The 15,702-nt window shown below is 49.6% G+C and overlaps 1 protein-coding gene across 1 annotated transcript; it reads right to left on the reverse strand.

Moving 5' to 3' along the window:
• Positions 1 to 539: 539 nt before the first annotated feature.
• Positions 540 to 9,410, reverse strand: LOC136535873 (xylan O-acetyltransferase 6-like). Its single transcript, XM_066528307.1, has 4 exons — positions 8,050 to 9,410; positions 6,644 to 7,024; positions 6,388 to 6,546; positions 540 to 1,339 (listed from the first exon to the last, which is right to left on the reverse strand). Exons 1-4 carry the CDS (start codon positions 8,817 to 8,819, stop codon positions 973 to 975), a joined length of 1,677 nt encoding a protein of 558 aa, XP_066384404.1. The 5' UTR covers positions 8,820 to 9,410; the 3' UTR covers positions 540 to 972.
• Between the last annotated feature and the right edge of the window lie 6,292 nt (positions 9,411 to 15,702).

Here is a 15,702-nt window from a genome sequence, read left to right on the forward strand (position 1 = left end):
TGCTCGCCTCAGCAAGTCGTTGTTGGACACGGACTCAGGGTCTGGGAGTGTATGCGTGTGGTGTATCCAGGGCAGCATCATGGAAATGGCACGAGCAGATGCCAGATGCTGGAGCATCCCACGATTGCAACCAGGAATCCAGTTATGTGCAGTGCGTTTGGCGGTTCCTGCGAACGAGACCGTCTTCTGTGCCGCAAATACATGCTTTGATCCTCAGTCTATCGAGCTGTGGATAATGGTTAACCCCTCTCTGCTTGTTTTTGACCCTATACTATGCAGCTCTGGCTGATTGCCTCAATGAATGCAGCCGGAATCCTTTTATTTTTTTGTGGCTCAGATCATATACGAGGTTCCTCCAACGCTGGGAACTTTGTCCGGCCTCTTTACAGCTTTTTCATCTTCAGAGAGGCGTGCACTGGTCATTCTCCTGCTCATCTTTTTCTGAACAAATATTGGATAGTTACAGTAGCTCTCAAACTGTTTGTTCACTTGCACCTCGTAGGGAAATGGGTAATAATAATACTAAAAAAAAGACACAGGATTCGTCATGATTGAAGAACAAATGCACCTCGTACGAGAGGGTAATCTTTATACCTTCTCTTGACCTTGGGTGCACCGGCATATAAAATGTAACACAAAAAATCTTCTTTACATGTACCCCCGCTTTGCTTCCCCCCTTGCATTACAATCTGATGCATGCTCAGCTTTTGCTTTCTCCTAGGCATCTAGACCCTCCACTTGTTTCGACAAAAGAATCGAAGGTTAACAACAGGGAACAGCTTTACGCAACCAAAAGAAAAGAAAGATTGGTAAAAAAAAAGAAAGCGAAAAAGAAAGAAAGATGGCGAGCATCCCATCCCTTTCCCTTGTGTCAACTTTGTCCTCGGCTCAGCTTCAAGCAGAAACGCCGGAGAGCCCAGGCCCGTGTGTCGTCCGTCAGGTGCCGGCCCGCGGAGCAAGATGAAGAAGCTCCTACTGCTGGGCGGGCCATGGGCTGGATGCGATGCGGGCGTAGAGGAACTGGTTCCAGGTGTCCGGCAGGCCCGGGAGGCACCAGTGGATGCAGTCGGCGTAGGTCCTGGGGTCCGCCTGCTGCTCCGGGGTGAGCAGCTTCCCCTGCCGGAGCGTGTGCACCGAGGTGTGCGCGTCCTTGCGCAGCTCCGACAGCGCGGTGATGTCGACGAAGTGGACGGGCACCCGGCGCAGCGTGGGGAGCACCTCCTGCGCCCCCGCGTAGAGGCGCCAGTCCGTGCCCACATCCAGCGACGCGCTGCGGTTCGTGATCGGCAGCGTCTCCATCGCGCACTTGATCCCGTCCTGGTTGCCCCACGCCTCGGGCCTGCAGTAGTGCTCCATGCATGCTTTCAGTTTCAGTTTCAGGCCTCGTTTAGATGGTGAAAAAAAGTGAACCTGATGAACAGTACCACTTTCGTCTTATTTAGTAAATATTGTCCAATCGTGGACCAATTAGGCTCAAAAGATTCATCTCGTGATTTCCAACTAAACTATGTAATTAGTTATTTTTTTTACCTACATTTAATACTCCATGCAAGCGGCTAAAAATTGATGTGATGAAGAGAGAGAGTGAAAAAACTGAATTTGGAATGCATCTAAACGAGGCCTCAGTTTCAGAGACCGGGATGCACATGCACAGAAGAGTACTAAGATTCGGTCGTCCCTGAGATGCTCTGATGATGCGACTTGCATTGCAACGTTCGTAGTCCTGTGCTCTATTCATATTGGTATAATTTTTTTATATTTTAGCCATTTTTTTTAAAGTTTCTCATAAATAGACCTCTAGAGAAAAGATTTCAGAATATAGACCCTTAGCTTGGCACCATTGATGCTGGCGTCGAGCTAACACGTCTCGGCGCTAGGGACGCTGGCGCCGAGCTCCTGGGCTCAACGCGAACGTGGAAGGTGGCATGGCAGGGAGCTCGGCGCCACTCACTCTGGCGCTGAGCTCGGCGCCATAGATCTTAGCGCCGAGCTCGGCGCCGAGCTCCTTGCCATTTAACCCGGCCAAGCTTCTTGCCCGAGCGTTCTTCCTCTTCTTTCTCCTCCCTCTCCGATTTTTTCTCTCCCCACTTCACCCTACCTCATGAATCGGTATATTGGACCTTGAAAACTTTGATTTGATCCGTAGATCTTCGAGAGCAAGGTATCATCGCTCCCCTCCTAGTTTTTTCGCATCGATTCGGTATATATTAGTCGGATTTTTTAACGTAATAATCATCATCACTTAGAGTTTCATTCTATCCCTCAATATATGGGTATTATACAAACGTAGAATGATGCTAAGGCATGGAAAAGCTAGCAAACCTAGACGCATGTAGTTATGTTATGGGTTCATTGTTGTGCATCAAATGGGAAGCCCTAGGTTTAGGGTTTAATATTAACTGCTTTCGGTTCTTAGGAAGAAATTGGTTGTATTGTAGTTATGGTTCTCATTGTCATTTATTTGTGATGTTTTGATTTATGTTTGTTAAATTACATCCGTTTTGTTAGATGTAAGAAATGTTTTGGGAGGAGTTTTGGCGAAAACGGTATCGTCCTCGAGAATTATACTCCGACGCGTCTAGCAAAGATGCCCCCGTCCCTCCTGACCTCCATGTCCCTAACTGTGACTGTGGTTTCTCGGCCCATGTTTTTCAATCGAAACATCCGGACACAGCGGCGCGTTGCTTCTACACATGTAGTCATTTTAATGTAAGAAATTGTTTCCACTATCTTTTTTCTTTATTTGTGTAAGTATGGTACTAATATTTTGTTGGAATCTCGTTGTGTAGGATAATGAGAGGTGTTTTTTCTTTCAGTGGATCGACGGTGCAGACAAGTTTGATCCTAGGTATCTTCTTTTTGGACAATTGGTTTAGAGGGAGACATCCACGTGAGCACTTCAAGCGGTGGGTTCCACCCCCCCTAACCCTCCACCAATGACGGCTAAGGAGAAGCACCTAGCCGCAGTTAGACGACTTGAGGAACCTCCTCTGTACGATTGTGGAGATCGAGCTATGATAAACCCTGAGAATACGTCGGAGTTTGTGTGTCCAAACAAGCATGAAGTAAGTGCAAAGTGTATATGTTGAAATGTTGAGCTATATGTGTTCATGTACTAATGTCTACTTATTTAGGTGTTTTCAATGGCGAAGTGTCGTTTCAAGAAGTGGTTGTATGGTCCTAAGAACCAATGGCCGAAAGAAACCGCGAAAGGTTAAGGAAAAGAAGAAAGAGAGGACGGCGCCGGCGAAGCTCGGCTCTGCTCTGCTAGGGCAAGAGAGGGAGAGGAAGAGAGGAAGAGAGGGGCAGGGCCCATAGGTAATAATGGCTCGGCGCCAAGATCTACGGCGCCGAGCTCCCTGTCATGTCACCTTTCACGTTCGCGTCGAGCCCAGGAGCTCGGCGCCAGGGACGCTGGCGCCGAGACGTGTTAGCTCGACGCTAGCATCAATGGCGCCAAACTAAGGGTCCATATTCTGAAATCTTTCCTACAGGGGCCTATTTGTGAGAAACTTTCAAAAAATGGCTAAAATATAAAAAAAATCGGTCATATTGGTGCCATTATAGCACAGCATGTGACGCGTTGGTCGTCCCACTCCCATCTTTCAGTCTGTTCGTTTCGGCTGAAACGATCGTGGATCATTACTGCTGGCTGGTTTGGTGTGAGAAAAAAATATTGTTCAGGCTTATAATCCACGATCGTTTACGACCAACTGAACAGGTTGTTTATCGAGGCTCCAATCCATGGCGATCAAATTAACTTTGCATATCGAACACTATAAGGATCTCTTTGTGTATACTCCCTCCATCCTAAATTATAAGACATTTGATTTTTTTTACCTCAAGTTTGACCACTCGTCTTATTAAAAAAAGTGTAAATATAGTCAAATTTAAGTCATTCTTGAAGAACTTTTATTAATAAACCAAGCCATGACAAAAGAAGTGATATTTTACATAAAATTTTAGATAAGACGAGTGATTAAACTTGGTGTCAAAAAAAAGTCAAATATCTTATAATTTGAGATGGATTGAGTAACAAACATTTCCAAAAAAACAAAAGAGGCTATTAGGATGCAATGGCGAGGCTGGTCCAAATCTTTGTCGTGGTCTTCTTTACGGGCACAACCAGCGGACTGGGCACATGTGTATCGATCGCCATTGTCTTTTGTCATTAGCTTAAGAAGAAGAGTCACCGTTATTCCGGCGTGGGGCTCGGGAAACTGGAATCGTATGCTTGCTCTTGTTCTTAGGTAGTTGGGCCCATATAGAGGTGCATGCCTATGGCCACGGGTGTGGGCCTGGATCGAGTTTTATATGGCCCACCTGCATTACCCGTATCTTGCACTCTACACGTATCTTTGTTTGAAACAACGTTTCTACGGGGGAAATTTGCAGACTCCATTACCCTGCCTGTCATATTCTCGTCGTAATCGCTAGTCAGGCTGTAATGCTACCTAGAATTTCATAATGCGTTTCTAGCTATATTGTCTGTACGTTGGTAGGTATCGAGATCACGTTTCAACTGATCATACACCTACGCCAACCATCTTTCTGAGGCATGTGACCTGAATTTTTTTTTAAACAAAAGGCAAGAGCTCTGCCGCTCAATTAAGACGAAAGAATATAATAATGTACAAGAAAGTTAGCCAACCGAGTAGACAAAATGGCACCCGAGGGGCTAACCACCCCACGCGACGTGATTGAGCACAAACACGACATACTGCCATGGATCATCGTTGCTGAGCATGGAAGCAAAGCTGCCAGCAGCTTGGACTTCCCATGGCAGGCCACCCACTGGTCACCTCCCGACGGGTCCAAAGGAACGACCGCCACCGGTCATCGTTGCCAAGCTCAACCATCGAAGAGCAGCTCCGACTTCCAGTTGCGAACCCATGCCTCGCAATGAGGCCGCAGCGATAATCCAGATGCGACGCCTTCAGGAAGGGAGCGACGCCGATGGCGCCACCATCGCACGTCCAAAGTGGACAGGGTTTTCACCCTTGGATGACATGCTAGAGGGGAAACACGATGCCCCCAACAGGGAAGCGGCGTCCAATGGCGTCGCCGTCGCCAAGGCTTTCGCCCAAGAACCCTCTAGCACGAACGCCGGGTCGCGAAGCCGGACCCTCTGCCATCCTTCACCACCATCGTCGCTGTCCCGCCGCCCCATGGAAGCCCCTTCAGAGGGGCATCGACGCGCCGGCTGCACGCAGCAGCCGCACAGCTGCGTCGGCCGTCACCCCCTCCGTCCGGGCCACGCATAGCCGGACCTGGCTCCACCGCTCGCGTCCCAGTGCCGCACGACGAGGCCGTCACTGACCATCTTCGTCGCCCCAGGCACCCGCCGATGTTGTAGCCGACCTCGCCGCCAACCGCTACAGGGCGTGTGCCCCACCATCTCGGGCGCCACCCCCTGCCCTGGGACCGCCGGATCCGGACACCAGGCCCCGAACCCGGCGCTCCATGCCGCCGCCGCGCGCCTCCGTCTTGACCACAACCGCAGGCACCGCCCGCCGCCGGCCCCGAAGCCGAACTGGCCACCTGGAGTCTAGATCCGGCCTCCCGGGCACCGGATCTGACCTCACGTGGCCTGGACCGGTGGCCCCAGCAGTCGCCGCCGTCGCCGTCAAGAGAGGAGGAGGGGAACGCGCGAAGGAGAAGGAGAGCCCGCCGCCGTCCCCTGCGCCAGCTCGGGCACCAGCCAACGCCGCCATAGTCGCGACGGCCCTCCTCGCTGAGCTCCACGCAGCTCCCGCGAGGGGAGGGCCGTCGGCCTGCTACCGCATGCGCCGCCAAGAGAAAGGAGAAAGGCCCCGCCGCCCCCATCCCTGCGGGACGGGCGGCCATGCCGGCGGCCAGCTCCGGCGGCGGCGCGGCGGGGGGAGGGGAGGGGAGGGGTTGCTAGGGTTTGGGGGGGAGCCGCCCGAGCCGCTCATGTGGGAGCGACGTGGGGGAATTCTGTTGTGGTGGTCAGATGCCATGCTGCTACAACACGACTGAATGCGTCGGCTAGCTATAGCTTGTGCTACACCTCTGAAAGGTCGCTGGTCTTTATCTCGGCACCTAACCATTGATCAGGCAAAGCAGATGTCACTGTGTTAGCAAGGTGTAGGATCGAATTCACCGTCACTGTCACTAGCTTTCCCCTCGCAAAGGCAGCGCTGATGATATTGCCACCAAACTGACAGAGCCGTCACTGTGCGTGCCACCGTCTGGTGTGGTGCACCTAGCCGTGCGCTCGTGCAGTTCTGGATCTCCCTCTTGGTAAACCAGTGCTCAAGGAACCGTGCTTGCATTACGGAGAAAATCAAAATGCACATATACTGAAAGTCCTATAGCTAGAGCGGAGGGAGGAAAAAAAAAATACGTGGCTTACGATCGACGTACGTGATGTGGTTGGGCGACATGCCCATGAAGAAGACGGTCGTCCTGTTGGGGTCGATGTTCCGGTCCACCCATTTCGCCCACGTCTTGAGCACCTCCTTGTACGCCACGGGGCGGTCCACCTCCACGTACTCGGTGGAGCCCTGGTCGAAGGAGCCCTTGCTGCATACCGAAACAAAAACAATAACGTCAGCCAGCGATCATCGTTCGCACAAGCATCAGCAATTCACTGTCGCACTAGCCACTAGCTACTACTCACAGGACTTTCATGTCGAGCGTGTTGAGCCACCAGATGTAGGTGTTGAAGACGAGGTAGTCGACGCCGAGCCAGTTGCGCGCGTGCCTGGCGATGGCGTGCCACTGGATGACCCGGTCGGGGACGCTGTGCACCTTGGGGTTGTCGGAGTTGGACTCCACCAGGAAGGGCGCCCAGTAGAACTCCACCGTCGCGTTGTACTCGTGCGCGTAGAACACGTTGCTGGACCCCCCGTTGACGAACTTGGTCAGCGTCTTCGCGCCCTTGGGGATCACCGACTGCACCAGGCACACCATCGACTCCCACTGGTTCCGGTTCAGCGAGTCCCCCACGAACATCAGCCGCTTGTTGCGAAGCCGCTGCAGCAGCAGCCGCGCGTCGAACCTGTATTAGGTATAATATATCGGATAGGAAGACCGACCAGATTAGATGTATTTGCCGCTGCCGCTAATGTAAACAGTGGTACTCACTCTAGCAACACATACGTGACTCGTTCGCTGGGCTGATAATCCATGAATAAAAGTACCATTGACTGATTCGTTGTGAAAGAAAAATAATATTCGTTGGCTAAAAAAATATGGTTTATAAGTCGAGCTAACTTGACGACGGAGTATATTCTATTCATCATTCATGGAAGGTCGTGTGTGCGTGTGTATACTGTACCACCACTAGCTGTTTCTCGGTTGGAAAACCGAATATTTTGGCGTGCCTGATTCGAATTTAGTAATAACACGGGCGCGCATAAACGCAACGGACAGTAGAGTCCTGCGTCGCACTCCCACAGTCCCAGTGTCCCACTCCATTCTTCATGCATACGCAAATCTCGAACGCTCTGTGTACTAACTATGCATTAATGTAGTATCTGACACGCTGACCATTAATTTCCGTGTTCTTACAAGATCACGCTTTAAAGAGTAGTGTCCTTTTTGTTTGTTTGTTAAAAAAAAAAGGTGTACTTCACCTTGCACTACATCACTCTAGGCCCCGTTTAGTGGCCGGTCGAATTGGCGTCGTCTGAATTCTGGTGCACTATAGCATTTTGTTTGTATTTGATAATAATTGTTCAATCGTTGACTAATTAGGCTCAAAATGTTCGTCTCGTAAAGTATAACCAAACTGTGTAATTAGTTTTTGATTTCGTCAACATTTAGTACTCCATACATGTACCGTAAGTTTGATATGACGGAAAATCTTTTTTTATATAGTGCCAAAGTTTGGATTCTGGGTACCTACTTGTCCTATCTGTGTGCAGAAGCAGAAAACGGTCGAAACCGGCATCAGTCAGTTTCCAGAGAAACAGGAGAGGTTTCTGAACTGAAACCGACGATGATCTCCGGACTCCGGGCGGCGCGAATGGAAGCAAGCGGATCAGAGAGAAACAAAGAAGAGGAAGCGTCGCGAGGACGTACCGCGGGAGGTCGCAGTCCGTCGGCTGCCAGCGCCACTTCTGGTAGGAGTCGTCGCGGCGGCCGTTGCGCATGCAGGTCACCTGCTCCGTCAGGAACTCGCACTCGCCCTCCTTGTACACGGGCGCGTTCACCTCGTCGTACACCCAGCTGCCACGGTACAGGTCGCACGTCTCCGGCACGCTCACCACGGTCCGCAGCGCGGCGGTGGCGGCCGCCGCCTTGGCCGACGCGGCCTTCTCGGCGACCTCCTCGTCCGCGCGCCGCCGCGCCTCGTCGGCGCCGCCTCCGCCCGTGACGGTCGGGAGCGTCACGTCCCTCTCCTTCTCCTGCGCGACGTCCACCACCGCGTTGGCATTATTGGCCTTTGCGGCGGTGGCGGCGGCCGCGACGACGACGCTGGTGGCGTTGACGGGCGCCTGCGACGACAGCGCCCCCGCGGCGGCGGCGGCCGGCGCCTCGAGGACGCGCACGATGACCTCCTCCCCGCGCTTGGCCAGGGTGTTGACGGCGGCGTGCGCGGCGGCCTCGGCCTCCTGCAGGAGGTGCAGGTCGGGGGACTTGGCGCGGATGGCGCCCGAGCTGAACTGGAAGTCGGTGATGGACGTGATGTCCTCGTTGTACAGGAACGTGGCGAAGACGAAGAGCGCGAACACCACCGCCGCCAGCGACAGCGGCGCGCCGTTCTTGCGCGCGGCCACCCCGGCTCCCAGCGCCGCCTGCTTCATCGCGAACGGCGCGGACGCGAACACCGACTTGCGCCGCTGCTGCATCTCCGGTGTGCGTGGCCTCCGCGCTTTATATTATACAAACTTACCGGTCACCGTCCCACGCCGCCGCCGCGGCCACGCACTCGACGCTCCCGCACCCGGGGTAGCGTGCGCACCCACGAAAGGTCGATGGAGAGAGCGAAAACAACGCTTCCTTGCTTCTTCTTCCTCACTCTCTGTAGCCTGTAGTCTGTAGTAGCCTGTGTGTGTGTGAGAGAGAGAGAGAGAGAGAGAGAGATTGGGCGATGGACGGAGGTCGCTTAGCTTAGCCTGCTCGCAGTCGCAGCTCTTGCTTGCTGCGGCTGCGTGCCTCCTCCCCTGTCCTTCTCGACGGCCTGGCTGCTGCTCCCTATATATGACGCCGATCACTTTACGAGTTTGGTGCCCTTTTGTTGGATGCGTGGCTTTCTTTTGCTTCGCTTTGGTATGTTTGGTTTGGTTCGCCTGCTTTCTTCTTTTATGGTTGCATGAGCTCTTCCTCCACCAACACTTCTAACCACACTCTCTATTTTCCAGCGCTAGGATTTGCATTGTCTGGCTCCCTTCCTCCTCTTCCTTCACCTTCTCCTTCTTCTCCTTCTTAGGTGTTATAGAGAAAGAGAGAACGAGACTGGCTTACTGCCCTACTGGGACTGGAGGGCAGGGGTGGGTCAAATGAGTAACATGCAAACTTGCAAAGCTTCCGTATGGGGTTTGGAGGTTAAGCTGCTGTTGTACGTGTAACCACAACAGCAAGTCAGCAACGTGTGTCAGTGTGTTCTATCCCAGCACCCATCGCCATCTCCTTTCTTGCCTTCTTAGTGTGTACGTATGTATTCCTGCATTTAGTTGTTGCTTGTTCTCGATACATTTTACTCTCTTTCTCTCATTTTCGTCTTGGGTGCGGGATGGATGTAGGCCTGCCTGTATTGTAGTATGGTCGCGAGGATGTATTTGTTTGTTTATAGAGTGGCTGTCGCGCCGGGGGTGGGAAAGAGCTAGCGAGATGGCGAGACCTGGGAGCGATTACGTCACCGCCCCTTTCGTTTTCTTTTCTTTCCTTCTTTTGGAATATATACCATGTACGTACACGTACTTCTCAGTATAACATCAGTAACGTTGATTGAATGGGTGTGAATATAATCGGAGAATGATGTGCTAGCTTCACTGTTCAAATTACAGAGCTTTGATAGTGTGGCGTTGGTGCAGGGAAAATATAGTTGGCAAGCTGTGCTACTGATTAGAGCTTCAAATGTGTCATTGTGTTGGCTTAGATCCAGTAGTGGAGTAGTTGTAAATCCTAACGGGTCATACTACTGAACATGGAATACATGTATACTCAGTTGCCCACTCCACTACTTCAGAAACAATGCCAATCATGTTCAAGGGATAATATGATTACACCAATCAATTTTGTGGGCCGAAGGATGTGGGGCTGCAAAAATTCAATCTTTTTTGCTCTCTGTCATAGTCTGTTGTCATGTTTCTATAGGCCAACACATTTTGAACTTGTGTCTCTTCCCATCGATGCTTAAATAGTCTCCAAACTCTGGAAGCCAATTCTTCTTGCTATGCAAAAGCTAGCATTGATGCCCGTGTGTCTAATCTTTTCTTTCTACCTCCAAATCTCATGGGATTGTTGTATGGGATAAAGAAAATGATCATGCAGCCTTTTCTTAATCGTAGAGAGATACTATAATTACCACATATTTATGTTGGTGGTATAATTAAGGGATGCCTAGAATTAATGATAGGTACGTAGGTATGTGAATGATGCATTTTGAAATCAGAGTTGGGAGTTATTTCAACTAAAATCTCTTAGAGCATCTCTAGGAATTTTTCTAAAGCATGTTCTGTAAATCACCATTTGCAAAGCCATTTGCATAAAAAATATTTTTCTATATCTTTCCACTCTCTAACAGATTTGTATGTTTTGTGTGCACCCTAGAGAGCTATTCTCGTTTTTCTATCTTTGACTAGCGACAAATTAGAAATAGAAGATGGTTATATTTAGATAACCAATTAAAGAAGTTGTTGGAGGGGTATTTTTCTACCAAAATCTTTATTCCTAACGATCAGGAAGGATATAGAAAGTCTCTTGTAGTTGCTCAATTCAAGATAAAATTTGAATGCTTGATACATTGTGTTGATTCAGGATGGAGAAAGTAGTTATTATTTTCCCAGCCTCATCTACAAATGTGCGCAACTGTTTCTATTGGCATTTCAGTTTATGCAAAATCCACGCATTGCAAAAAAAAAAAAAAGGAAAAAGAAGATTGATCTATAGGACAATAAACATTTTTAGTTAAACTCTTCTATTCATTGTTATATCTATTGTGCAGAGTGTTCTTTGGAATATTAAAATGGAGTCCCTCGTGATTCAAGAAGGTTCTTCCACTCCGTCGACTTCATCGGGAATTGACCTGCATACAAGTCCCTCCGACAAGAATACAAATTGTCTTTGGGAAGCTGTGTTGCCGTTGGAAATAAGCAGAAGGTACATTTCCTAGTCAGGCTGTTTTCGACAGAAGACCTATAAAAAGACCTAAACCTAGAATGAGTCTCTAATAAAAATATCTAAAAGCATCTAGGCTCCTAGTTGAGTTTCGATGATTAATGACAATACGTGATTACTGTGACTAACGTGTGTTTTGCAGAAACAATTAAGTTAGGTCATGGTAATGAAGATCGATTGGGCAATCATGGTTGTCATGCCCCTACGATAGAAATCGTTTCGGTTTTCAAAGGATGGACGACAAGGTTAAGGATGAACTAGTTCTAAGTATCAATTGGAGTTGGAGAGACACTTAGAGTAGTTTAGGACTTTGTTTTTCCTTTGGCCATACTATTAAAGGGGTATGAACGGGTAGCTTGACCTAGGTGAGTCTAGTGAGTTAGGTGTGGTACACACTTGTTAAAACTAGCACTAGGTAGCTCCACAATAGCCCTTTAATCCAATGGAGCAAACTTCATTCACATATGTTCGAGAGTTGGAAGTGAATGGAGGGTCAAATACTGACCGGACGTTGGCTCCGGTGTGACCGGACGCTGGCTCAGAGTCTGGTCAGTTCATTTGACCAAGGTGAAAGCATCTGGAAGTGATCGGACGCTGCTAGGTAATGGTACCGGACGCTGAGGGCCAGCGTCCGGTCAACTCCATTAAGGTTCCAGAGAGGGAAAATCACGACCGGACGCGTTCGATCAGTGCTGACTGGACACTGTCCAGCGTCCGGTCACACTGTAAACATTGAAGTTTGGGGTATACTGACCGGAGCGTCCGATCAACATGACCGGAGCGTCCGGTCACCCCACAGAGGCACATAACGGTTCGTTTTTCAGCCGATGTTATAAATACCATCTCCACTTGTGTGGGGGGTACTTTTGCTCATTCCAACAGCTGAGAAACACCTTAGAGAGTGCCAAGAAGAGCAAGATCCTAGTGAGGTGATTGAGATTTGAGAATCCAAAAGAAAGACCTCTTTAGTGAAGATCAAGAGTAGTAAAGTGTGCATCCACCTTCTCATTAGGCTTGTCGTGGTCAAGTGAGAGTTCGTGCTTGTTACTCTTGGTGTTCGCCATCACCTAGATGGCTTGGTGGTGATTAGGAGTTCGGTGATCACCCGGCGGAGCTTGTGGGTGACACAACTCAAGTTGTGAACGGTTGTGGGTGATTCACCGCGATGGAGTGTCGAAGAATCAACCCGTAGAGAGCACTTGATCCTTGCGCGGATCAAGGGGGAGCTACTGAAAGGTCCTTGTTTGGTTTTGGTAATTGAGTGACAACTTAGGTGGACTAATTATGTTTATGTGAGATACACAGGTAATTAGTCCACAGGTACATGTGTATAAGCAACATATGCCATGGAGGTGAAAATGGCTTAGAGATGTTGCAAAGCTCACACATGTGATGATAAAGGAGCTTATTGCACATGAGATATGACATTGAGTCATGTGATCAAGGTGGAGAAGATCAAGACAAGACTTGGCTTGATGGACCGGTTGCAAGCGTGAAGGGCAAGTTGAAGGCTTTGGAGTGATGGACCGCGTGGCGGTGAAGCTTGAGCAAGACTTGGCGCCGATGGACGATGGCAACGGTGAAGAGCAAGTAGAGTCAAGATCGATGAACCAATATGATCATGTGATGATATGAAGTGGATCATATCATTGTTGATCGTGTTGGTGCATGTGTTGCATCGACATTGAAGGAGATGGAATGGAATGCGCAAGGCAAAGGTATAACCTAGGGCATTTCATTTCACCGGTCATAGGTGTGTAGAGAAGTTTATGACCGGGTTTAGGATAGATGGCCGTACTATCAAGAGGGGCAAACTTGTTTGCATATCGGTCATCTAGTGCCACTCGAGTGATCTAACTTTGCATTGTCGCTAGGATCGAGTGGCGTGGCAAGTTGAGTGGCTAACATCCTTTGGGAAATGATTGTGAAAATGCTAACAAACTCGGCGGGATTCGGCGCTTTCGGGAAAATGGAATGTCTATTTTCTATTGTGCCGGATCCAAATTCTTGTGGTTAGCACACTTGAGCAAGGGTGAAGAGAATGGAGAAGATGCTGGCGTCGGTCAACTGACCGGACGCTGGATCTGAATGCACCGGACGCTGGCAGGCTGCGTCCGGTCGCGATAACGTACGGTGACGCAGTAGCTGGAGAGTGACCGGACGCTGGCTGCGTCCGATCGCGTTCGACCGGACGCGTCCGGTCATGCTCGGGAGCTTACTGGAAACGACCGGACGCTGGGGGTTCAGCGTCCGATCAGTTGAAGCTGGAGCGTCCGGTCAGGTCAAGTGACCGTTGGAACCGGGACACGTGGTCGTCTGTGGGCGACCGGACGCTGAGGTCCAGCGTCCGGTCAACACGACCGGAGCGTCCGATCGGCCCGACCGTTGCCCAGTGAAGGGGTAACGGCTAGTTTAGCCCTTGGGGCTATAAATAGAAGTGGCCCTCGACCATGGCTGGTGTGGAGCACCTCAAGGGACTTAGTGTCCATGCTTGTGAGTGCTTGGGAGCCCTCCATCACACATATACTTGATAGTGATCATTCGATTGTGTGAGTGAGCGATTCTAGTGCGATTGCATCATGAGGTTGCATCGAGTGGCACTAGGTGATCGAGTTGCAAGCCGGTGGTGCTTGTTACTCTTGGAGGTTGCCACCTCCTAGACAGCTTGGTGGTGGTCTCCGTCGAAGCGCGCAAGAAGCTTGTGCGGCGCTCTGGAGAAGTGCTTGTGAGGGGCATTGTGCTCGCCCCGCGGGAGTCGCGAAGAGCAACTCTAGTAAAGCGTGTCATTGAGCTACCCTCACTCAAGGGGTAGGTTCTTGCGGTGCCCGACGTGCGGGCTTAGCGGGTGATGCTAATTAGCCGCCGAACCACCAAGTGAGCGGTCGACACAACGGGGACTAGCGTGTTGGCAAACACATGAACCTCGGGAGAAAAATCATCGTGTCAACCTTGTTCTTCCCGTTGGTTTGCATCCCCATTACACAAGCTTGCAGTTACTTTTATACATATTAAGCTTGTGTAGTTGCTCTTGTAATTAGATAGCTTGTGTAGCTTGCTAATTACCTTCTTGCTTGTGTAGCATAGAAATAGCTCCCTTACATGGCTAATTTGGTTTTAGTAACCTTGTTAGTCACATTGCTTAGTTTGTGTAGCTAAGTATTTACGCTCTCTAATTAGGCATTGGTTGCCTTGTTATTGAGCATTGCTAGTGAGCATCGTTAGCTTTGTGCTTTTGCTTACTAGCATGTGTAGGAGCTCCCTTGTCGCCTAAAGTACTAGTGGCATAGGTTTGTGTAACCTTGCTCCTAGAATTGTTTAGGAGAGCTCTAGCTAGCCTAGCACCTTTATTGCTTAATTGTTATCTTTGCAAGGTGCTAGTGAACATATATAGTGGGGTGTAGTCTTGGCTAAACCGTTAGTTTAAATTCCGCATTTGTATCGGTTAGCCGACGTGATTAAGTTTTAGAAAAGACTATTCACCCCCCCTCTAGTCGCCATCTCGACCCTTCAGCTACACCCTTGCGCGGGTGCCCCAACGAGGACTAGTGGGGAATGGTGACTCTTCGATACCTCGGCAAAACATCGCCGCGTTTCTTCCTCTCTATTTACCTTGAGCATTTACTTTGAGCAATTCAATTCATGTCTTTACATTCTTAGAATTACCATGCTAGAGTAGGATTGGAACTTAGGTTGCAAGTCTTTTGTGCGGTAGAACAATTAGGAATACTTTCTAGGCACAAGGGGTTAATTAGGCTAACCATAGGACTTAATTATTACAAAGAAATTTAGAATTAGCCCAATTCACCCCACTCTTGGGCATCTTGATCCTTTCAATTGGTATCAGAGACTCATGCTCACGTATTTAGGCTTAACCACCTAGAGCAAGATATCTCACGGGGATGAACCTCCTCCTATCTTTGAGGGAGATGACTTTCCGCATTGAAAAATTTGCATGGAGGCGTATCTAGAGGCTCTAGATGTTGGCATACTTAGAGCCGCCTCACAAGGTTTCCCAAAACCTCGAGATGTGACTAACCTACAAGGCGATGAGGTTAATTACGAGAAGTGGAATGCAAAGGCTCAAAACACCATCTTTAGAGGCCTTTGCAAAGATGTGTTTAATCGGGTGAGGAACCACAAAGATGCCCATGCACTATGGTCGGACGTTTGTGCGCTCCATGAGGGAACTAAGAGTGAGCGTGAGGAACGCTATCATCTTGTCATGAAAAAGCTCAACTCTTTTGAAACGCTTCCTAAAGAATGTGCTAATGAAATGTATTCACGTTTGAATGTTCTTGTAGAGGAAGTCAATGGACTTGGACTTACTCAAATGCAACCATCCGATGTTGTAAGAAATATCTTGAGTGTCCTCCCATTGAAAAATATGGGCAT

The sequence above is a fragment of the Miscanthus floridulus genome, chromosome 2, assembly GCF_019320115.1.
Source record: "Miscanthus floridulus cultivar M001 chromosome 2, ASM1932011v1, whole genome shotgun sequence".
NCBI lineage: Eukaryota > Viridiplantae > Streptophyta > Magnoliopsida > Poales > Poaceae > Miscanthus > Miscanthus floridulus.